Source organism: Mus caroli, chromosome 5, assembly GCF_900094665.2.
Source record: "Mus caroli chromosome 5, CAROLI_EIJ_v1.1, whole genome shotgun sequence".
NCBI classification, from domain to species: domain Eukaryota; kingdom Metazoa; phylum Chordata; class Mammalia; order Rodentia; family Muridae; genus Mus; species Mus caroli.
In genome coordinates, this window is record NC_034574.1 from 104,292,830 (window position 1) to 104,318,185 (window position 25,356).

General features: G+C 45.8%; 1 protein-coding gene across 3 annotated transcripts in view; it reads left to right on the forward strand.

Moving 5' to 3' along the window:
- Pitpnb (phosphatidylinositol transfer protein beta) overlaps positions 1–25,088 on the forward strand; it is a 52,678-nt gene extending 27,590 nt beyond the window's left edge. For 2 of the 3 annotated variants that reach the window (XM_021163484.2, XM_021163486.2), the window contains exons 8-11: positions 8,145–8,222; positions 17,058–17,168; positions 19,803–19,925; positions 23,330–25,088. In XM_021163484.2, the coding sequence (XP_021019143.1) occupies positions 8,145–8,222; positions 17,058–17,168; positions 19,803–19,925; positions 23,330–23,380 (363 nt within the window). In that variant the 3' untranslated portion in view covers positions 23,381–25,088. Of the gene's footprint in view, positions 1–8,144; positions 8,223–17,057; positions 17,169–19,802; positions 19,926–22,344; positions 22,430–23,329 lie in introns of all 3 variants that reach the window. The other variant, XM_021163485.2, reaches the window with a different exon arrangement.
- Positions 25,089–25,356: the final 268 nt, after the last annotated feature.

Here is a 25,356-nt window from a genome sequence, read left to right on the forward strand (position 1 = left end):
AAAAAAAAAAAAAAAAAAAAAAAAAAAAAAAAAAAAAAAAAAAAAAAGAAAGGAAGAAGGGAAAGACCATAACCTGTAACAGGTAGGCTAGGCCTGAGGGTGCTGCAAGGACCTGGAGGCCAGGTCTGCTTTGATATGTTAAACAGGCACCTCAGCCTTTTGTCCCAGGTTTGAAGCTCAAGGTGCATAGGGACTTTTATCTCCTTGTTTGATAAGTGTTTCTTAGAGCTCAATGTTTGCTGGGTGTTGGTCTAGTAAATATTTCTCCAGATAAAAGAATAATTGTACCCATCTAAAGAGTACAAGTTTCTTAACCAGTGAGTGAGCTCTGGTGTTGATGACAGATGGAGTAGATTGCAGTAACTGTTGCTTGTGTGGACAGCAGTGCAGCCTCGCCTCCATGGGAGCTTTTGTGGTGATTGCTGTAGGCTGGGGCTGTTAAATGAATGCATGACTATAATGGAATTGGTTGACTTTGTCTAAATTGCTCCTGAGCATTGTACAGACAGCCTGGGACAGCCTACAAAACCTTATTGGGGCGGGGGGCGGGGGGAGAAGTCTTGTTCTTTGTTTTGAATCTGTTTTGTGGGGCTTTGAAGGAGGTGGAGATTAGGGTCTCAGGTAGCCTAGCCTTGAACTCCTAACCCTGATTCAGCTTTCTGAGTGATAGGATTGTAGGCAGGCACTACTGTGCCCAGGCTTGAAGTCATGTTCAAAGTTTGTACTTTAGCCCATTTTCTTTCCAATGGCCTTTGGCTATGATCTTTGAGTCTCTAAAAGGGGGGAGGCAGAGCAATGTGTTGGGTTTCTGTATGTGTGGGGGTGGGGTGGGGCAGGGTGTGTCATGACTGCCTTGTGGAGGCTGGAGGCCAACCTTGTATTCTGTTCTCCTTCCACCTTTCAATGGATTCCAGCAGTTGACCTGCTGCTGATGCTGAGCCTGTAGGTGATTTTCTGAAATTCTGGAAATAAATTACTTTTAGAAATTAACATATGAAGTTTGGTTTTACATGTTTAAATACTTTTACAAAAGGTATTTTGTTCAGAGATGACATAAATAAATGTAAGCATGGTTACCACTAAAAATAAATGTGAAAATATTTTGCTGCTTTAGTCAGCTGCCTTACATGGTCAAGTACGTCCATGGATTTAGAGAGGCCCGGAGCCTTTGGAGTCATAGAGGGTAGCAGCGCCCTCTTGTGGGAAAATAACATACTGCTTGTTCCCTGTGTATGGTTCTGTTTGTAAAAACATTCCCAAAAGTACCTTCTGACTGGACACCACTACCAACTTAAGTTTCTTTCAGATTTTAGAAGAAAGATAGTGGGGAGGGTGGGTGGAAGGAGGATTCTAAAAGCCAGAAAATATATTTTGAGCAGTTTCCTGTTTAAAAATCGTTTTCAGAGATGTAATTTTTTTTTTTTTTTTTTGAGAAGCCTTATTAAGGCTTGGTTGGTCCAGAACTTGCTGTTTAGACCAGGCTGGCCCCTGACTCTCAGTCCTGGGATTGGAGGTGTGGCCACCTTGGTGGCAGTGTGACTTCCGAGGAGGCTGTTCTCTAGCCTGAGCAGGAACAGAGGTTCTCCAGCCCCGTTTTCAGATACAGTTTTCCAGACAGCAGCCTGATCCCGCTCTGGGGCATGAGTAATGCTGACAGGCAAAGAACATCCTTTCCCTCCCCCAGGTTAGGGCAGAGAGCATTGCTGGGGTGCTGTGCTCTCTGGTTCAGTCCAGCAAGAACGGTGCTTTTTTTTCTAGATTCTGCTTTTACTGAAAGGAAATGGCTTTATAGTGTTTGGTCATTTTCATGTCACACAGGACCACACAGGACCCTGGACTTAAGAGCTGCAGTGTAGGTAGGGCATATCCAATCAGGACATTCCCCTTTTAGTTGATGGCATTTGCTGTAAAATGTTCTGTGATGTACTGTCATTCAAAGGGGAAACACAAACTCTCAGAGCACTGCCGAACACATTGAGTGTCTGGGAACATCATTGCTGCCATTGGCATGTTTGTGGGTTAATTTATTTCATTGGCACCTATAGTCTTATTTATATTGTGTATATGAGTACACTGTAGCTGTATAGATGGTTGTGAGCCATCCTGTGGTTGTTGGAAATTGAATTTAGAACCTCTGCTTCCTCCAGCCCAAAGATTGATTTATTATTATAAATAAGTACACTGTTGCTGTCTTCAGACACACCAGAGGAGGGCGTCAGATCATGTTATGGATGTTTGTGAGCCACCATGTGGTTGCTGAGATTTGAACTCGGGACCTTTAGAAAAGCAGTCAGTGCTCTTACCCACTGAGCCATCTCACCAGCCAGACACCTATAGTCTTAAATACCTACAAACGCCTTAGTGTATGTGTGTGTGTGTGAAAGAGAGAGAGGGGGGGGGGAGGGAGACAGAGAGAGACAGAGAGACAGACAGAGACTGTCTGTCTGTCTGGGGTGCACATGTGGTGGTCAGAGGATGACTTTGTAGAGTGTATTCTCCTCTTCTGCCTTTACACAGTAGCTGGAATTGAACTTGAGTCGCAGCACATACAGCAAGCACCTTGGCCTGCTGAGGCGTTTGCCCAGCCCAGTGCCTTCAGTTTTTTTATAGGGTGTGGTTCTTTGTTTTATATTTTAAAACAATCTCTGTGAAGATCAGGCTAGCATTCAGCTCAGATTTCACTTGTCTCTGCCTCCTGAGTACTATAGTTAATGGCATGGGCCTTTATTTTTAAGAAGTATAACAAGTATACAAACATAAAGGAAGGGTAATGTGGTAGTTCTGTACAGAAAACACGCCCACACCAGTAAACTCAGCTGGGAAGGGGAGCACAGGCAGTTGCTTCAGACTCTCTGAGCCTTCACATGTACCTCACCTGCCGCTCCTTGCTCTGGTGTCAGATGTGCAGTGTGTCACATCACACATTTGGTAGTCAACTTTTCTTAGCTGAAAATCTGGCGTTGCCATTTGGGGGAGGGGGGTCTTCCCTCATTAACACAGCATGGGCTTCCGGCAAGGAAAGGAGAGGGTCGGAAAGCAGGAAGAAGTCTCGGGTCAGGTTGTTCTCTAACCTGGCGGGGCCCATGGCACCGGAGTGGCCATAGGTAGCTAGGCTGTAAACACTGAGTCCATCTGGGATCATCATTGCCACCCCAGGCCCGTGTAGAGGTCTCTGTGCCATTAGAAAGACTGTGGACTGCTCTGTCCATATCTCCCAGCCAACACTAGGATGGCACCTTTGATCTCAGTACAGGTGTTTGTAAATGCAGCTTTTAGGATTCATTGGTGGAAAGCAGAAGGATTCGTGAAGCGGCTAGATCATACAATATTTTTAATGCAGTTTCGTTCCTCTGAGGTACATCTAGTAAGAGAAACTAGGCCAACAAGTTATTGACAATTAGTGGTCCTTTGGGACTCTGCTTTAATGAATAGATAAGAATGATTTGTAATTAGCATAATAATTATATGCAAATGAAGCCTTCTGAATTGCTCTAAAACACTTCTGAACTGTTTAAACAACCCTCCTGAGATCTTGTTACTCTATTAATTTGTGTAGCAAATCTTTTTTTCATAGATCATGCAAAGATAAACTTCAGCCAGGCCCCTATGCCAGTGATTATAAATTCCAAGGTGGTAGAACCTGAATTAATGAGATTTACTTATACTGTATTAATGGTACTCTGTGGGAACCTGCAAGGGTGACGAGTCACTGGGGATATGTAATTAAAAACAGAAAAGAAAGCTGCTGATTGGAAAATAACTGTTGAAGTCAGTTTCTTAAACAAGTTAGTAAATGTTACTTTTCTGCTATTATACCAGATAGCAGAGCTACTTCCCTGCTACAGTAACATTCAACACAGACACTTTTCAGCCAGCTGGCCTGCTTTGCAGCTCCAGGCAGGCAGTTAGCACTGACTGGGTCAGAGACTTTACAGTTTTCTGTTTTCTAAGGACTGGAGTATTTAAAGGGGTCAAGGAGTGCTGATAGGTTGGGTGCTCGATTTGCCTTCAGTTTTTATTCAGCCTTTCCCCAAGCTTTGCTAAGCTGAGCAGTAGTGCCCATGCATTTCAAACTTTGTGATTATCTCTGAGCTGTTTGAATAGACACCTAATTAATCGTTGTGAGCCTAGCATTCACTCTGTAAAATCCCCCCCCCCCCCCCCGCCTGCATCTGGTTACACTGGCTGGGCCCTGGTCTGCCTGAGCAGGTGTCCTAAGAGTTGCTAAGGCTGGTGTTTGCACAGCTATTCCTTACTGCTTACCCTCACCTGTGCTAGCTGACCCAGGCTCACTCTGAGGCTTGTCTGGTGTCTGAGGCTCATCTTGACTTTCCACCAGCTGTCAAGCTCACCACCCACTCTCTTCCCCATTCAGAATCATGAGTTCAGTCTGCGCTCAAGGACATATTTAGGTTGGCTCAGCACAGGTTTTATGCTTGCATTTTGGAGAACAGCCACTATGCTAAAAGATTCATAAAAATAATATTCTTTGTCTTCAAAATTAATCTGGTTTCTGTTGAGGGTCTCTGTTGAGGGTGGCAGTAAGTAACAGATGTGTACCCATGAGGTAGAGCAGCTTTCTTGAACCAGGGCTGAACAGTTCCTTATATGGATTTAATGACTGCATTCTGGGACTCCGGCATAGAGGCACTAATCCACTGATTTACCGTATCATACTTGAGTTTGTTCTCTGAGGGGTCTTGGCTTCCATTCGCCTTCGTTTTTACTTAAATGAGAGTGTCAGTGACACAGCGTTGGTTAGCACTAATCCAGACGCGTCTTATGCTGATTCTGCTGTGCTTTTGTGTCGTTGGGACTATTGTTGGAGAAACAAGTAGTGTCTCGGAAGGTGCGCCTTAGCTAGATAATGATGCTTTTTACCAGGCCCTTATCCTGACCAGGCTCTGGGCATTGTATAGGTAATGAAAATTAGATCACAAAAATATGTTAAGCACAATGCACCTCAGTAATAAGATTTTTCTCCATTTAAACATGGTTTTAACCCCCCTCCCCCCCCTTTTTTTATTAAAGTGCATTTCCTTGGCCTAGTGAATTTGCCTTCTTTCTTCCCAAGGATTATACAGAAAGTGCATAGTAGATTCAGCCTTCAGAATACCCAGGAGCTGGAGACTGAAGTAGACTGCAGCTGTCTTCACCCACAGTATTCTAAAAGAACTAATGAGATGAGAAGTCTGCAGCTGGTGGCAAGCACAATAAACCATGAGCCAGGGGCTTCTCTCCATCAGAGCCTCCCTTCCCCCTGGGATCCCACAGGAGACAGAGTACTAACAAAGCCAGCAGGCTGTCTCATTCCACACTATTGCTCATTTGCAGCTGTAATTGGTAGCTGAGGTCGCATTCTGTATGCTGAAACTGTCATACATGAAGGAATAGATTTGTCTGTTGTGATATGGATATAAATCGACCAGTTTTCAAATCCAGAGACCAAATCAGGTACCCAACAAGAAAACTGCAGCAAGAAGATACTGTTTAAAAAATTAATCGTAGAAATACAAAACTTGAGGATGTGAAAACTACATCCACTTCCTACCTTTTCATATTATGCTACTTAATTCAACTGATTAAACATTTACAGATTCAAACTAGCAAACGCAAAGTGTCTTGGTTTTGACAAGGTGCATTATTCTCACCTGTCAGGCTACAGTGCTGTTGTCAATAATTGGGTCGAGTTACACTCTTAAGTATAATGCCTTTAATGTTGGCTGCAAAGAGGAGAAGGTTTCAGTCTACGTATCTGTCTCAGAAAGACCTACTTGGACACCCCTGCTGCTGAGACTGACATCTTGGTTTTTCAAATGTTCACCCCCCAGATTGCTGACACTTTTGGCTGCCCTGTATGGTATAACCATGTGAGCCAAGGCAAAGATCAAAGAGTTGATTAAGAGCTCTTCCAGAGGACCGGGGTTCAATTCCCAGCCACCATGCAGTGACTTGCAACCTTCTGTAACTCCAGTTTCAGGGGACCTAAAGCCTCCAAGGGCAATGCACATACATGAAGTGCACAGATACACATACAGGCAAAACACCCACACACATCAAATGAGCAAGTATTTTTAGAGTTTGGTTGAAGTCCAGGTGTAGGAAGCCGTGTCTGTTCCTCACGGGGTGGGGCTCTCCATGGTATGTTTTAGGAAAGCAGCCCGTGGCTGGAATTGACGGCAAGGGCTCACAGATGTGCTCTATGGAACGCTGTGTCGATCTATAGTGATATTTTCACAAGGTTTTCAGTTCCTTTGCTTTCTGAATCTGCTGCAGATGGGTTCTGTAGGTGTTTGACGTGGCAGCCTGGCCTGGCCTGGCGTGGGGTGGGACTGCAGAAGTGTCTGTCCCTTCTGACCTTCTTTAGCTTCACCTTCACTGGTCTCCTGGGGCCAACCTGACCAGAATTTAAGCTGAGTCCTCCCTTCTTACAAGTTGACTTGTCCTAGTGTCTGAACTGTATTTGGTGCCATTGGTTTTATTTATTCAATGCTAGAGGGAATCATGTACGTTTTATTGTGAATTCACATAGAGTTTTTCTATGGAGATGAGTAGGTTTGCACAGCCCCCACCCTCACCCCCCAGTTTTTCATCCTCAGTTCTAAAGTCCGGTTTCCCTCTTTCCTTTCACATTTTAATGCGTCCAAAATCAAGGTTTGTCTCCCAGATGTGACATGCATTAGCCTTCTGTGTCTTCTTTCATAGTGACACATAGAATAGTAGTCTAGCCTTTACTTGTTGGCTGCCCGTGATCAGAATGTGTGGTATTTACTATGCAGTCCCTACAGCTGAGGAAAAACATGGCTGCTATGACCACAGCCACGTTGTACCCAGTCCATAAGAGAAAAGGGGTGTGGCTTCTCACTCAAAGAGAATAAGAGGGCAGATTATGGACAGCCTTCTAGGCAGTAGATGGATGATTAGAAGTTAACTGTTAAAATATCCTAAACATGGTATGTCTTTCTACTTTCAAATATGAAGACCGATGCACTTGTCTGTTGTAAGGGATCTGTTCTTGGCTGATACTGTTTGGTTTTGATTCTGACTGAACTTTCTTTCTTTTCTTTTGGTAGTTGATAGATTCTTGGGGATTTTGTTTTGTTTTGTTTTGTCTTGTCTTGTCTGCCTCTTTGAGCTTGACTGACCTTAGGGACCAGCCCTGTGCTCTAGCCCTCATCATCGTGTGGTAGCTGTTCCACAGGAACTCTGATGGAGTGAAATGGTGCTGGAAGTGGTTGTTTAATATAATAACACCTTTTCAGTGTGGGGGACATAGACCCGTCTCTGGCTTTAATGTTGAACCTCTGGCTGGAAGAGAATGGTTCAGAGGCTTATAGGCTTGTTTTTGCTAGCATGGCTTACTTGTGCTTGTGAGTGTAAGTCTTGGGATGGCCTGATCAGTTACTTCTTTCCTGAGTTTGAGGAAGCACACTGGCTTTTTATGATGCGGGTCTAAGTTGGGAGTTTGAACTTACCTAACTGGTAGCAATGGAAGTCAGTGCTGTTGTGCCCAAACAAGTGAAATGACTCCGGTTGCCCTGCCCCTTGAGGGCAGCTCCTCTCTGTGTGTCCTTTCTGGGGACAGCTTGTCTTGGTGGCCTTCTATCAGAGCTCAACACTTGTAATTGCATAGTTGAGATAAAGGTTTAAAAAGTATCAGGATGCAAACTGCAAATGCTATATGTGGATACACCTTCCCCTGTGTATAAAACACACACACACTCACACACACAAACTGCAAATGCTATATGTGGACACACCTTCCCCTATGTGTAAAACACACACACACTCACACACACACACACACAAACTGCAAATGCTATATGTGGACACACCTTCCCCTATGTGTAAAACACACACACACACTGACACACACAAATGCAAATGCTATATGTGGACACACCTTTCCCTATGTGTAAAACACACACACACACTCACACACACAAACTGCAAATGCTATATGTAGACACACCTTCCCCTGTGTGTAAAACACACACACACACTGACACACACACACAAATGCAAATGCTATATGTGGACACACCTTCCCCTATGTGTAAAACACACACACACATACAGCTCTAGCTTCAGAAAGACTGGTCTCTGGTTTTCTTCTTCATCTCTGACTCTGTTTTGCATTACAGGACTACAAAGCTGATGAAGACCCTGCGTTATTCCATTCAGTCAAGACCAAGAGAGGACCCCTGGGACCTAACTGGAAGGTACTGGCTGCTGACCGTGCTGACAAGCAGAGTCTTGCAAACATAACAATTGCTAGGTTACAGGTCTTAAAGAGGTGGTGGTGTTTAAATTGCACAGAGGGATTTGTCTGTGATAAAGACTTAGGACCATTTGCAGTTGGTCTGTGAGTATGTGCTGCATTAGCAAACGGAGCAGAACCAGGCTGTCACCCTCAGTGTGCCACCCTGTGCTGTGTGCCACTCTGCTGAGGAATACAAAGAGAAGCAAGTGCTGTGGTCTTGGTGACTGTGATGTCTTCTCCTGACTCTAGACGGGACAGAATCCGTATTAATTGAAGGTTTATAGTAGGGTCTAGTCTGTATCAACTGTAAACAAGTGCTCCCCTCACCCAGGTGTTTCATTGATACTTATTGATACTTACACATTTGGAAAGCGGGATGCCAGAGAGTGGCTTTTGTGGCAAGTGTTTGTATTTAGAGAGAGTACACCTTCACTCCACTCATGAAGTAGGAAAAAACAGCCAACAGAGACATTGAAACCACTATAGAAGTGTAGTGTTCTGCACCAGATAGAACCCCTTAAACACGGCTTACAGGGTTAATGGCAGCTTCCTCTGCTGAGTTTGACGCACCAGGAGGTGCATAAAAACCCACACCTGACTGGAGCAGGCTGTTCACCCACAGGATTTTCTTGGCAGCCAAGCTCTTAACAGTTGCTGACAGCCTGAGGGAGCAGTGTAGTGCTGGCTGCTCCTGTAGAGGACCACCAGGACTCCGAGGTTTAAGGCCAGCCTGATCTACATAGTGAGACCCTATCTTAGAAAGGAAAGAAAGAATCATAATTTGTCATATTTTCATTTTTGTTTCCAGGGTATAGTTCAAAACTCTGCCAATCTAATAACCATGACTAGAGACTTAATACTCAAGTAGTGGTAAATGTCACAGTGACGAACAGAGTCCATGGCCATCATCTGAGTCTAGACTAAGGGATTTCCAGAAGATCCCCACCCATCTCCAGGCTCATCCCCTTCACTCAGGCTAGTGGCTCCCAAGGCACAGTCTCTGCGGAGGCGGCCTTGCTTTCTCTGGTGCTGACTCTGGCACACAATGCTTTTACGGGGGATGAAGAAGCAGAAGGCTCGTGAGAAAAGTCTGAGCTTTTCACCCAGTTAACAGTGTTTGATTATAGATTTTACACACCCGTTGCATGGTCGGCTTGTTCTGCTTGAGTGCAGAAGTGCAGGAATTCTTGGGTCTCTTGAGAGGTTTCTGACGGGCCACGGAATTCCTTGTGTTTAGCTTTGACTTGGTTTTTCTGTTCTTAGGAAGTAAGAATGTGTAACTGGCATGGTTTGCTCTTGCTTTGTTGCTGTGATGTGTGTTTATGCATAGTCCTTGATCTTTGATTATGTAAAATTCTATCTAGAGTAGCTTAAGTTTATTTGGTGACTCATTTTCATGCAGGAGCCAATGCTACCTGGGGGTCACTACATAGCCCAGGCAGCCCTTAAACACTTAGTAATTCCCCACCTCAGCCTCACAGATGCAAAGATGACAGGCTTGAGCCACAATAGACTGTGCCTACAAAGCAGGTGCAGCAGTGACTTCATAGTGCGCACGCCAAGAGCTCCTTCTGTCCACCTGTGTATGGATCACTTGCTCCGGTTGTTCACATGGTGGTAGGTGCAGGTACTCCCACAAAGCAGCTGCTAGCTGGCCTTCCATGACCTTGTGGATATCCCGAGTAGTGAAGTAAATATGTAAAACTACCATTTATTGATGTGAAGGAACATGAAGACAAGCCAGTGACAGTAACTGAACACACATGGGAATGGGCACCTCTGGACTTGACAAGCAGAGTAAGGTCGCTGGGTGGTTGGGGTTTCTACACTTCAGAAATATGAGCAAGTAACAAAAGAAGTGTGTGTGGCCCTGACAAGATGACTGCGGAGGTGTGCCAGACTCAGGCTGCCATGCAGGCTGGAGAGCCTGTGGCCTCTATGAGACCTTTCATCCTCCAGCTGCTACTTCAGCAGAAGGCTGCTGCTACCCAAATGCTACCCACATCCCAGAATGTGGCTCCAGGGCTAAGTGAAAGTCTCAGGGTCGATTGGTTTGCTTGGTTGTGTCTTTAGGTGTCTTTAGAAGACCCAGGACCTGACACTTTTTGGGCAAGCACTCTGTTACTAAGTTGTACTCCAGTGACTGCTCAGATACCTCCCTGACTTGGTATGGAGGTACTTCCTGTGGTCCTTCCTGGCTGTATTCAGCTGAGAGGAGGTTCCCTGTGGTCCCAGGGACACCTTTAACCTTCCAAACCTTGCTGGGCCGCACGTACAGGTGCTTTTGTTAATAAATGAGAAATGTGACCAGGGTAGGAGAAACTGGTGCTTGCAGGTTCACAGCCTGGGTCCAGTGCTGCTCAGAGGAGTAAGGTTTGGCCATGAGGCAGATCCTTACTTGGAGGTAGGTCACGTTTTTGCCTCTTGTGTGTTATGTTGTGTCATTAACAGTTTAACTCTGTGCTTAGACAGTTGTAGAGAGTGGTCAAGGCATCTTTAGTGATAGAGGCACAAAGGGAGACTCATTAAATACCATGAAGGTACATGCATTAGGTTGTGGATAATGTGTGCCTTGAGCCTCAGTTTCTATGCCTCTGAAATTGAAACATTAGTACCCACCCCAAGAGTTGTCAGGAAGATTAAAGGACAGGAGTCTGTGCTGGGTACAGGAAGTCATTACAGAAGATCAAGTTCTTCCCCTTCTTGTATGAGCATGCGTGCACTCAAGTGTCCGTCTGTACCTCCCCATCGCACAGTAGTTAGAATTCTTTTGTCTTAGGTCTTGAGTCCATGCCCCTTGTTCTTATGTGTTTAGTGAATGCTTGGGGTGGCTTAGCTGTTAAGCCAGGGCCACAGAGCTCAGAGCATTTCCCAGCTGGGTGGCGCAGTGCAGTGGAGACTTTGTCCTTTCCTAACTAAGTCTGTTGTGAGCACAGGCTTTTTCCCACTTATGATACAAAGTTTTACTTAAAACAAACTAACAAAGCTAGGAATACACTGTAGCTCTAGAGAGTAGGCCTTAGTCATTGCTCATTTTCCCTAAGAAGAAGGAAATTAGAAGATCTGAGCACATGAATTATACTTTATTACTTAGAGTTCAACATGAAGTGACTTTGTGCATGTGGATAGAGCAATTTATAACCTGATTAAGAATTTTGCTTCAAGGCAGAACTGCTGACGAGCATCATCCTTTTCTGTGGCACTGTTTGCATGCACACGCATGCATATGTATGTGTAGCTTTACCTTCCATCTGGAGGATGTGTGTCTGTGACACTGGCACAGCCACCTATCGTAGGCTTCTCAGTAGCATTTTACACCTGTGTTCCTCCTGCTCTTCAGTAACAAGTTGAAGATTACGGTGTCATTCTAACCTAATGAAAGGAAGAGTTCAGCCAGCGTCTGTGTCCACAAATGGATGATCGCTCCTAACTAGGAGGCTGTGCCAAAGCACCTGCTTGTGCAGTGCCCAGACAGTGGTGCACATGGTGATCGGGTCAGGAACAGGAGCTGTCCCAGAAATTCCAGAGGTTTGATGCGTGCAAGTATGTTCTTCAAAGTGCTGGCAGCGGGAGCTTGGCCTTTCAGACTCCTGCTGCATGCGCTGCTCAGTCACACTCTAGGACAGCCCTTGTAGCCATTCTGAGTTCCTGTTCACATTGTAGAGACACCAGTTTGTTTCTTCTGTGTCCTTGCAATTGATTTCTCTTTCTATTCCACACGTGTGGAGAGGTAACAGCAACCTTGTCTGTCAGCTGAGGTGAGGTGGTGTGCTGGGGACGGGAGCAGTGGACAAGGCTGAGGAGAAGCCGTAGTGCAGCTGTGAAAGCCTCCTTCCAGGTGGACGATGTGGCTCTCCTAATGGACAGTGCTTCAGAGCTACAGATACCTAACCTGACTGCCTGAGGTCCAAAGCAGTTGAGGGCCTGCTTCCTTCCTGTATTGTTTGAAACCTCACAGCAGGTAACGTGTGGAACTCAAACTGGTTTCTAGTTAGGTCACATTTTGGATTCTGTATAATTCTCTTTACAGACATGGCATGTTTTCAGAGGAGGACTACATGGTTTGTTTACCCCACTTTTTAGGTGAAGTCTTTAAAGTGCATTTAGCACTTAGTATGCCTTAATTATATGTGTAGAACTCCCAAAGATGTCAAAATGAACAGTCCCATGTCTTCAAACATCAGGGTGCCCTTGCTGCCTGCTAGCTCTTGCCTTGGCTTGTCTGTGGAATGCCTCTGCTTCTAGGTAGACCTGCAGGACCCAGGCCTCTGGAATTGTATGCTGCCTGGTTCGGAGAGTGACTTGGCAGAGCGGGGCTCTGGCTGGGCTTCTGAATCCATCGAGCAGGGCCTGCAGGTCACCTGCTCAGCGTGACTTTTCATCCCTGATGGGGAAGGTGAACTGTCCCAGTCACTGTGAGGGAGGATGGACACTGCTGCTGATTCCTCACAACTAGGGCCTTTGTGAATTTGTTGTGCCTGTTTTTATAAACTTACTTATGATTGGTCATCCTTTGGAACTTTTTCAAAGCAAAAAGTCTCCCACCATGAACCCCCACCCCCACTAGAGGCCTCTGGGTGCCCCTGTGAGACTGTTGGTACCTCAGGCCAGGGTAGTCTCCGTGTTCTACTCTCTGTTTTCAGAGTCCCACCATGAGACCACCATGGTTTGTGGCTGCACCTTGCTTACCTGTGCCCTCAGTAACCAGTGCCAATCAGTAAGCTACAGTGTCAGCTCAGGCCCACCCAAAAGACTCAGAGGAAAAGCTGTCTAGAGAAGAGAAGACCGGATGCGTTGGAGAGGGATGGGGCTCGCCTCGCCTCGCCTGAGATTGCGCTGCACAAGCTTGCCATGTGTTCTGTGATCCTGTGTTGACATTTGCTGGTGCACACTGGCAGCAGCCCTTGCGGCACATTTATTTTTAACTTTCTTAGTGTGATTTCGGTTGGAAACTTAACACTCCAAATTCGGCCGCCAAAACTGAGCATTCTGATTGCCTACCACTGAAAAACTAAAATACTGGGGAGTGTGAACCGCATGAAGACTGCTCTGCTGCAGAGGAGCGCCGGCTCTGCCCACCCCACAGCACCCCACAGTGAGCCTACAGTGTGAAGCGAGCTAGGGAGCAGGCTGAGGAGACCTTAGAGGCTCTCGTCTACTTCTCTTAGCATTTGTACATACTTCTCTGTCACAGATCAAGACATTTGTTCCTGAGGCTAATGTTGGCTGATTGCTTACCATCGAAGCTGCACAAGCTGCAAGTCCTCAGCCATGATGTGTGGCTGCTGTGTGCGTTGCTTCCCCGAAGGCCTCGGCCACATGCCTCAGAGTAACCTAATACGCGCTTGCTCTTAAATTGAAAACATGATTGGACTTGGGAGGCTTCATTTATAGTTAGTAACATGAATGTAAGGAATTCTGTGACTGTACAAATGATTTAAATGCAATTTTGAAAACATTTTGCAACTAACTAGTACATGCTACATTATGGATGAAATTTGAATTATGTGGGAAATAACCTAATGTGGGGCTCTTGAGCTTGGGACGCCCATCTCATAGAACTGCTGGCTGCTCTTCTGTTAACCGGCTAATGTTCTCCTTCTTAAATTTAATCTATTCACAACTCACTTATTGGCAGAATAACTGAACCAGCAGAGTTAGCTATAGCTGTCTTGATGCAAGTAATGAAGTTATAGGTTTGGGCTGGATTGGAGCAATGTGTAAAAGGCCTGTTCTGTTTTCTGTTCCCTGCCCTTTGGGTTGTTTCGAGAAGTTGTTTTTTAAAGCAGTTGAGCTCTTAGGAACTTGATACAGGATGGAACTTCGTTGTGTCACAATGGAAATACCTTTTTGAAGATTATAAGTTTCTCTTCAGTCTTTCTTCTTTCATTTAAATTAGGGGCTAAAGAGACAGCTTAGCAGGTAAATTCACTGTTTTTTTTTTTTCAGAGGACCTGGGTTTGGTTCCCAGCATCTACATGTTGTCTCATGACCAGTTCCAGGGGAATCTGATGCCCTCTTCTGACCTCTGCAAGCACCAGGCATACATGTGGTACACATGCATACATGTAGGCACAACGTTCATGCATACATGTAGGCACTTGAATGCACTTGTGTATGCACGCCAGAGCATGCATCAGGGTCAGAGGACAGCTTGCAGGAGTTGGTCTCTCCTTTCATGTGGTACCAAGAGGTTGAACTGAGGCAGTGAGGCCTGGCAGCAGGCACTTTACCTACTGAGCCATCCCACCAACCCAAAGTCTATAGCTTGGATTACAGGATGATTCTTTATCAGTCACTTTAAATAGGAATGACATGTGAAATACCATGCACACGTTAGCTACCGCAGAAAGACATGTAGAAACGACATCTAAAGTGCCATGCACACATTACCAACTGCAGGAAGACAGTAGGAACCACACCTGAAGAGCCATGCACACGTTAGCTACTGCAGGAAGACGGTAGGAACCACACCTAAAGAGCCATGCACACGTTAGCTACTGCAGGAAGACACGTAGATTGTGTGTGACTCCAGTGACACGCTGACACCTCCAGAAGACAGCCAGGAAGTCAAGGCAGCAGGCCGGTGTCTACTTGAGCAGAGTTTAGTTGAGTTGCATATTCTTCCCTCAAAGGGTTGTTTTGGGTTTTTTTTTTTTTTTTTAATAACTGCTTATAAGTTGGATGGAAAATGAGAAGATTGAAAATAAATAAACATGAGGTGATTGATTCTAGAACTAGGATTTGGGGGGGCATTTAATTTTTAAAATAATTCTTACAGCCAAGTGTAAACTCTATAAATTGCTGTGTTAATTGGCTTTAGTAGCTTGCCAGCATCACTGGGAAGCCTGGCTCACTGTGGAGTCCTTGTGTGCTAGAGTCCAGCCTGTGGAGGGCGCTTATGTTACATTTGGCTCACTCCTTTAATTAGAACTGAGTCTCCTCTCAATTTGGGGAGAAGGCTGACGGGCACACAGGTAAACTTTTGTAGAGAATGTAGTGTGCAACTCTTAGGGTTCGAAATGAAGTTGTTTGTGGCTTGTAGTACCCAGGACTTGTCCCAGCTGGAAGTTGCTTAGGGCTATTAGTGTTACTGGGGGTGGTGGCTGAGCTGTAGATAACTGTAGCCTGAGGGTGTGGACAGGGGCTTCACAGGCATTGAATGGGAAGGGCATGTTTGCTTTACCATCTGTAGCCTTGGAGCTAAGTTTGCTCAGCCCTGGTTCACCTCGGTGGAACATGGGTGATCTAATAGTTTAGCTCTTCCTGTCCACACAGAGGAGTGAAGCCAGCAGAAATAAGGGTTCTGTACAGTAGGAGCCACAGCTGGGTGCCATGTGCCTGACCTAGTGCCAGCTCGACCTGACTGACCCTGGAGCCATGTTCTCCTCATTCTCAGCAGCACTCACTGGGCTAAAGGTCCCAGCTTGGGTTCCTTGCGTATTGAAGAACTGTTCTGTGGGAGGCTCACCTTACCATCCTTTCTGCAGAACTGGGCCTTCTGAGGCAAGCTGACTGACCTCATCCATACCAGGGCCAGCTTAGAGCCAGGCCTGCAGTCAAGGAGAGGGAGAGGCACGTGCCAGTTTAGCTCGTCTGCTAGAAATGAAGATACTCCCGAGAGACACTTGGGTCTATCTCATTCTGACTTGAGATTGTTTAAACATTGGACTCAAAGCAGTGTAGATTTCCCCAGGACTCCTAGTGCTGGGAGAAGGAGCTTGTCAGAGGGGAAGCTGGGTTGTCTTCCAGAAAGAGATTCCACAACAATGAACGTTTCACAGGATAAAACTGAGCCCTGACAACGGTGGGTCAGTTGGGAGCGGTACCCATCCTGCCAGGGCTTACGTACATAACCTTGGCCCTCTGGTTAAACTTCAGTCTCACTTTAGGGCCCCAAAGGTGGATTTGAGGGGCTTTCCACATATTTTTGTCCCTCTCGAAGTGTGACTACGTTGAGTAAACCTCCTCTTTCTGCTTCTCACTATTAAACTGGCTCTTGTTATTGGGTGATTGAACGCAGGTGGCCAGACCTGACCCGACATAGCTTTGTGACCCTCCATGTCTGATAGCAGCAGTGTGTTCTGTGGTGTGACAGATGAATGGCTCCCACCAAGGACAGTAGTGTTATTCTGTCATTGCAAATACACGTGTGTGTATGTATGTGCACACACGTAAGTCAGAGTTGCTTGTGTGGGTGGTAGAGCAGCTGGATACTCAGGTGCTGGTCTCATCACCCTCTCCAACTTTCCGTGAATGCGTGTTACTGGTCAGGAAGCCCCGCTCTGGGGTGCTCTTGTTCAAGGTACAGCTGACCCCCCCCCNCCCCCCCCCCCCCCCAGCCATTACACAGCCTGAGTGAGGACCGTTGCTCACAACATCCCCATTTATCCAAGCTAGGCTTGACTTTCCATCCACATCATCTGAGTGAATGCCAGTGTGTGGCAGGCACTCTGGGAACTGAAACTGCATGTGTACAGGCCGTGCTGTGAGCAGTGTGCATTTGCATCCCTGCCTGTGGCCTTCTGCTGTTATGAACTGCTGCTGCATTGGAGATATTTGGAAACACAGAAATGGTGGAAGGTCATGAGCAGATCCCCAGGGGGAGTTAGGGAACACAGCCTCCCTATTTAGGCTCACTGTGTTAAGAGCTTCCTGTATAGTGACAGCAGCTGACCTCACAGCTGGATGGCAGAGAGAAGCAATGCTCTTTGTCCATGGTGGTGTTCCATAGCAGTCTGTTTCAGTCAAAACCTAAACACTGACGTCACATTGTTTCAATTTTCTCATCTAGAAAGAGCTGGCAAACACCCCCGACTGTCCTAGGATGTGTGCCTATAAGCTGGTGACCATCAAGTTCAAGTGGTGGGGGCTGCAGAGCAAAGTAGAGAACTTTATCCAGAAGGTAAACCTGTTCGAAGGGTGGGACTTCCTTCCTGGGGGGTGGGAGGGTCGGCTCTGGGATCTGATGGAAAATGGTCTCTGATATCGCAATCTCTTTTGATACATGAAAGTTATCATCCCCATGTGTGATACACTAAAAACATCAAATCCAAATATAATGAGATTTTAAGAGACTCTTTTTTCTTTTTTTGTTTGTGGTTTTTTGTTTGTTTAAGATTTTATCTTAATGTGTGCAATGTTCTTCTGCCTGCATATATGTCTGCACTAGATACATGCAGTGCCTGTGGAAGCCAGAAGATCAGATGATCCAGAGCTGGAGTTAGAAACAGTTGAAAGCTATTATGTGGGATCTGGGAACCCAACCTGGGTCCTCCGGAAGAGCAGCCAGTGTTCTGAACCTCCCTGAGCCACCTCTCCAACACTTAAGGGACATCCTTAGGAGAGACAGAGTGCTTTCCTGATGGTTGTGCCAGCACTTGAGTACAGAGACCTCCCCTCTGGAGAGTCGGTATCCTGAGCACTTCTCTCTAGCACTATGTTGCCTTTGTCTGAAATGGCTTCTTTAGAGGTCTTGCTGAAAGTAGATAGACCCTAAATAGGGGACATGATCCAGGGATCCAAAGCCTAATTGCTTTTTAAACAATGATGATAATAACATACACAGCTAGATATGGAGGGATCATAGTGGTGCAATCAGTTTTGTGCACAGTGTTGCCCAACAGCACACAAAACAAAATGCCCCTGGTCATAAACAAGCAGGAGGACGTGGGAATGCTCTGTTTACGCTTCCACAGTATTCCCCCCCATCATCACTACAAAGATGTCCTTGGGGGCCGGAGAGGACCTAGGCTTGATTCCCAGCATCCATATGATGGTTACAACCATCTGTAACACAGTTGCAGGGATCCACACCCTGTTCTGGCCTCCAAGGTCACTACAAGCATGAGGTACACAGATATGCATGCACATACTTAGTGCATGTACTTATAAAGAAATCCTAGGGAAGGAAAGACACCCTGTTACCCACTGGATCCCCACAGAGGTTCTGCCACTTGGATAACAACCTCCCTGCTTTTAAACTACCAAAACCGGTGTTTCTTCTACCTAATCACAGCTGGCTCTTGAGCTTGCTCTCTGCATACTGGCCTTCTCGTCTTGACATCGTTGTCAATATATTGACAGTTCTGTTTAGACACAGAGAAGTTGCATGTGTAAACACGAAGCTTTCTGTTCATGGGGGAGAGGTTGAAAATTGTCCCCAAAGAGTCAGCTCTTGCATCTACTTTGCTCTCTCTGGGAGAGTTGAATGCAACTTAAATAGTTGGGTATTTAAACCAGTATTTCTGTACATGGTAGTGGGGGATGGGGGGAGACAGACACACGGGCAGCAAGATATATAGCACAGAAGAATTAATGTAGTGCAGGCTTTCCTTAAGTGCAGCATGTCTTTTGATCAGAGGTCTAGTCTCATTGTGGAAGAACGTGGTTGACCTTTGATCCTTGGCATTGAGAGTACTTGTCAGTATATGGAGCCCAGCAGAAACACATGGAATCCAGTTTTGTATGTCATGTGCTCTTGGCGTCTATCAGACCATTAATCCTTTTGCAGGGGAAATTCTTTCTCATTTCACAGGGAATTTTGAAAATGATTTTGAATTAATGTTTATTTGCTATCTGTGGTACGTGCACCACCTAGGTGGTGTGGAGAGCGGAAGTTTGTGGGAGTTGTGTCTTGTCTCCCACCATACAGAGACCGAGCTGAAGCCATCATGGTTGGAGGCGAGCACCACTACCTGACAGGCTGCCTTGCCACCCTTCACAGGGAATTCTTTTATTTTTATTTTGTATATAATAATAGTAAGGCAGAATTAAGGTTTCTGTTATAAAGATTTTATATTTTAGCCAGGCAAGTGGTGGCACATGCCTTTAATACCAGTGCTTGGGAGGCAAGAGACAGGCCAATCTCTGAGTTTGAGGCCAGCCTGGTCTATAGAGTGAATTTCAGGGTTTCACAGAGAAACCTTGTCTTGAAAAGAACAAACAAACTCTCTATATAAAACTATGTAACTATATATATATATATATATATATATATATATATATATACTTATGTAACTATATAACTATATAGTTATATATAGTATATATTTATATATAAATATATTACATATGTATGAATGTATGTATATATTATATAATTTTGAGACAAAGTCTGTACATATATATATATTTATGTAACTATATAACTATGTATGGTTTTAAATATAGTATATATAACTAAATATATATTACATATATATGAATGCATGTGAGTTTGTGTGTGTGTATATATATGTGTGTGTATGTGTGTGTGTATATATATATATATATATATAATTTGAGACAAAGTCTATACATACCCCTGGCTTTTCTGAAACTCACTATATAACCAGCTGGCCTCTAACACAGAGATCGCCTGCATCTGCCTGCTGAGTAATGACTGGGATTATAGGAATGCACCACCAAACTTGGCGTAGTTTCTGCTGTTGTATAAAATGGACTTTTCAAACTAAGCACATGTTCATTTTATGGGATGCTTGGGGCACATAAAGCTAATGTATCACTAATCAAATGTTTTTGCCACTTTGTTTTAAAGCAAGAAAAACGGATATTTACGAACTTACATCGCCAGCTCTTTTGTTGGATTGACAAGTGGATTGACCTGACAATGGAAGACATTAGGCGAATGGAGGACGAGACTCAGAAAGAACTAGAAACAGTAAGCCTTGCTGTGGCGGCTGTGTCTGTCTCTAAAAGTGTACATGCTTAGAGAGTACTTAGACTTAAGAAGAGTGCTGGAGGCTATTTCTTTCCATGGTTTTTTTTTTTTTTTTTTACCAAAATGGAGTTTTTCAGACACTTAACACCCCCCCACCCCCCCAATGTAGACTGGAACCTTCTTACCCCAGAATGTGTCCCTGTAAGACAGATCTCGGGCGTCAGTATCTGTGACAGTCTCTGTCTCAGTCCTTTTAGATGGAGATGCCTGTGGCTCAGCATGGTCAGCAGTCAGCTCAGCTCCCTCCCTCCCTCCATAGGCAAGGCAAGGCAAGCTAAGCTAAGCTGGTGCGTCCTCTTGGTTCCAGCAGTGCCATCTCCCCGCCCACCTAACCGTGAGCTCTTCTGCCTTGGTAAGCTCTAGGAACATTCCAGCGGTCCTTGGCAGGGGATCAGGGTGTAGTTTCATGGTTAAGCAAGGATTTGGTTTTGATTTTTCCCTGGGCCGTGTTTGCCTGCAATTGGCAGTTCCTTCCCAGAGTGGGAAGTGAATCCAAGGCATGTCCAGGACCCTCAGGGCTTCCAAGCAGTCATCTCGAGTCCTTCCAACAGGCCTGGCTCTGCCAGCCCTGCAGGTGTGGTATCTGATGGCTAGCCCGTGAGACTCAAGCCCCATGTGGTTACTGGGAGTGGCAGGAAGTTGGACTCTAGTGCAAATGGGATGGTGTCTCTGCCATAGCACAGTGAAGGATTTGTGTCTGCAGTTGGTTACTTTGGGTGATTGGAGCAGGCCTGCTTTTAATTAGCCCTACACAAATCTTCAGAAAGGAGTATAGCGTATATTCTTTATATGGCAATACAATGCTTTAGCCTACCTTCTATTTGAAGTAAACTATAGGCAGACTTCAACTTATGAATGGATTTTGCTCCAGATTATTTTTGCTTGATTGAATTTGGAAGGTACTTTCTCAAAGAGACGTTGTAGGGGTTTTGGTTTTTTTCTTACTGAGGCTGGGACTCTGGGTCTGGTAGGATGGTGGAATGATAGCAGTCTCCCTCCCTCTGTGTTCTAAGGTTGGCCATGGGTAATCACACAGGCAAGCATAGGCCTCACCCTGCAGTCTTCTGGTCCACACCTCCCACTGCCTCATGCACACTTCTTAATTGTTAGTGCTCCTGAGGAGCCGCCCAGACGCCAGCCCTCCCGACACGGACCCTTTGCCTCTGCCTGCTGTGTACTCCCTCCTAGTTTCCTCCAGGTTCCAGTTTCTGTTGTGCTGTCAGCTCTGGAGCAGCTGCTCAGGCTGAAGCTGCTTCCAGCCTGTGTTTCCCAGAGCCTAGGGGTTACAGAAAACCAGCCCTCGGGGGTGAGCTAGCCTTGGCCCTGGTGTGAGTTTATGCTGAACTCTCCCTTGAGGAAGACTGATCACTGGTGACGAGACGATGAGCTCTGACCCCTGACCCCTGACCCTGGGACAGAACATGGCTGGGGGCTGCTGCTCCCACTCTTGGTTCTTTGGAAGTTCTCAGGCTGCTGGTACCTGAGCACACCTAGAGAGGCCCTGGCCTGGAGATGTTGACTTGCTCTCATCTCTGGCAGTAGAGCAGGAGCCCAGCAGCAGCTCTGCCAGTCATTCAGCCAGCCATCTGGGGTAGAGCTGAAGACGCTCAGGACTCAGGCTGAACGAAATCCCCTGTGAACCTGCTTGCATTCTGCCCTGGGCTCGGGGTGCAGGCGGCTTTTCATCTGTAAATACTTCAGAATGATTTTACATAGATCTCAACATTCTGGGCTAACCGTCCTTACATAGTTCCTTGTGATGTCACAGGAGTGTTTTATTCCTGCAGTAGGGGTTGTTTTAGAAATACAGTATTGTTTGTTTTCTGTCTGTTTCTGGTGTTCTCCTTTGAGGGTTGTTTGTTTGTTTGCTTTGGGGGGGGATTTTGTCTATAGCTGTTAGAAATGCCTGCTCTTTGTTGGTTCTCTTCTGTGTTCTGTTTCTCTGTGTCTCTTCTCTGATCCTTACTCCTAGTAAACCTGAAGGCATCGAGAAGCTGCTCTTAAACAGAGCCACAGTGGCAGCACCTTCACAGACTCCTGTCTCGTCCAGAGCCCCGCCTCCAAAGCATTTTCTCAAAGTATATTGACACTTCCCTTGCAATTGTGTCCCTGGCCATTTGCTGCTGTAACGGGTGCCTTTGTTTAGATGCGGATGCAGTTTACTTTCCAGGCTGTTAAAGGGATTCCCCCATAAGTTTGTTGGAGCCTGGATCATTTGAAGGTCTCAGAACTCCCTCCCTTCTGGGGATACATGAGAAGCAGGCTGTCTCTATAATTGTTGCTAGTCCCTTTCTCTCCACTTGCTTATTAACCCTACCTAGAGTCATTTTAGCAGCTCATGATTTTATTTTACATTTAGATGCGTAAGAAGGGTTCCGTCCGAGGCACGTCGGCTGCTGATGCCTAGATGAGGCCCCTGTAGGTCAGAGACATTATCAGACTGTGTAAGTGAAGACCCGGGGAAAAGAGTGTCCAAAAGCCTGTGCCTTTTGGTGATGGGTAGTTTGAGCACACAGGTTCTTGCCAGTTGACGGGATTCTCCATTTAGAATTGAATAGATGTCCATCGTAGAAACCGTCAGCCTATGGTGTGTCTCACTGGGTCATTCTGTGGACCAGGTTGAGCGTAACAGTATCCATCTGCTGTCGGTGTGACTGCTTACTTAGTGGCACTGGCCCGGAAGCTGGTTGGCCTTTTGATAACCAGCCAGTCAGAGGACCTGGTTCTCAATAGAGCCTTTTGTCATTCCCAGAAAAATCTAGGATTCCTCCTGCCACACCATGAGGCCCACCTCAGTAGCTCACTGGAGGTGTAAAGTGTCCCATGTGGCACAGGTTGCTTTGCAGTTAGCTTTACTCTGTACAGAGCAGCGGGCGCCTGTGTACTCTGCAGGTGTCCATGAGACAGCAGGGGCCGTGGGCCACCTGGCGGAGGCTCCTGGCTGCTCCCTGGTGGAGCTCTCCCTTCCCTGCCTGCGCTGCCTTCCCGGGCGAGAGGTGCTCTGTCGTGAGAGGGGGCTGCTTTGTTGAACCAGAATTGAGTAATACTTCTGATATTTCCCCAGAGTTCTCTATATTTCATGTTCGTTTAAAACATTTTTTTTTTAGTTGTTTGTCACTTTGATTTGAGTATTAACTTTCTGTGATTTGTTCGTGCTGCCAGTTTACTTTTTTCCTGTGATGAAACAAAATGTTTTGCCTTTAGCGTGGCCTGAATCTTTTTAAACAGAACAAAATTTTAGGGTGCAGTATGTGGGGAATATTTTCTACCAAAGTTTTTCCGTGTGGAGTCTCTCAGGAGAGCCTGTGGCTTAACTTGCTGTGTATTTCTTTACTTTCTTACAGCTACGGAGTCAAGGCCAAGTGAGGGGGACCAGTGCGGCCTGTGATGACTGAAGCCACCAGCGTCTCAGTGTTGGATGTTTCCAGTGTGTGTCTGACAGTTCGAGCACATGTGTGCACACACGCGGGTGACGGACACACACACACACACACATTCTCACACACTTATGCGTGTGTGAATATGTGTGTGCATGTCTGTAGCTGTATGTAAAGCACATATGGCTACAGGTCTAGATACACACACGAGTGTATATATATATGTATGTACATGTAAAGATCGAAGGGATCAGGGCGTTTTCTCCAAAGTACTGCACCTGCCTTCAACAAAAATACTAAAGAAAATATTTTCAATATATATACCTGGAACAGATATTAATAATCATCAACATGATGCCCTTGATGGACAAACGGACTGCCCTGTGGTGCCCCGTGGTGCTGGCTGGCGTGCTTCGTGAATGCCAGGTGTGGACCAGTGTGTACAGCCTATGGTTATGTTTCTGTTTTTTCAATTCACCACATACACACACTTAGTCTCATTCCATCAGCAACAACTCCTACAGAAAGATTTCTTCAAATTTTTAGATACTCCAGTGACTCTGGAATGTAAACTCTGGATGTATTTATAACTATTTATTTCTGGGTGGCCACTATCTTCCAGCCAAATCCAACATTATCTGTCAAGTAAGGAGTCAAAGCTCTTTATTGGTTTGCCCAAGGGTTGGGGAAATCCTTTTTTAAAAATTGCCACTTTTTATTGGATTTTTGTATTTTGAATTTCAAGTATTTTTCTACATCAAATTTAGCAAAAAACAGTGATGACGGTTTGTGATTTATAATAAACACTAGACAATATTCAGACTCTGGCTAAGCAAACGGCGATCAAGCAATTAACCTGAGTGGTATTGCAGGCTGTGTGGAGTACTTCTGTGGAGTTTTGTTTCTGAAATGGCTTTTCTGGAATTACAGCCTGGAGACTTTGTGGATAGTCTGTATTGCTCTCAGCTCACAGGGTGGGAGAGTGATCACATCCAGCTCTTTTTCTGTTGTGGTCCAAGCCAGGAGGAAATGAAGAGCTAGGAACAGCTTGAGTGTGGCCCAGGTCTGTCGCCGTCCTGAGGCCCAGCTAGACCTGAGCGTTGCTGCTAACTCTGCTTCCTCCTCATTGCTCCTCCTCCTCCTCCTCCTCTTCCTCCTCTGCCTCTGTTTTTTTCTTTTATGAGAAAGGAGCAGTAGCTGGGTAGGCTTTTCTTTTCTTATGACCTTTCTGTCTGATGCTGTTTCCTCTTGTTAGCCCTGAGACCCTGACCAGAATCACACTGTTGAATCCTTTAGGTTACACACTGCCTTTTTAACCTCCACCCCAGAACACAGCACCCTGCCATCAGAGCACAGGAGTGACCCCTTTGTTGGCAGACTTGGCCTTCATGTCCCCTCCGCCCTGCCCTGTGTCTCATGGGAGCAATGGCAGAGATTCCCACTGCATCGCACCCCTAGCAGCAAACCCTGGGTTTTAACCCTGGCACTGGAGAGCCCAACCTTCCCCAGTGAAACCAACTCAAAGACATCCATAGTTTCCTTAGGAGCTTGGGCACACAAGGGAATGAGAGCCCGGGATGGACTCCTGTGTTGTTCTAACAGCTGTGGAGACTGAGGGACGTGTGGTGAATGTAAAGCACCTGGTTTACTCTTCAGTCTCCTGTGTAAATTACAGTAAACAAAGTAACTGAAACTGAAACAAAATAAATTTGATCTCAGAATTCCACCTGTGTGCTCCTGTGGTTGTTTGCCAGGTGCCACGTGCTTGGGATAGCACAGACCACTGCTGACCTTTGAGAGTTCTGGTTTTCACAGCCCCGCTCTGAAAAGACAAACAGGTTCTGCTGTCCTGCTTCTCCTGAGGGGTGTCTGTCCTTGGATGTGGGCTTGTGCCAGTCAGGCTGTCACCTGTGGATTCTGAGGTGGTTTCCTGCCCTTACTGGAGTTGAATGAACTCGGGTGGAGGTCCTGTTAGCCTCAGAGTTGGCAAAAGA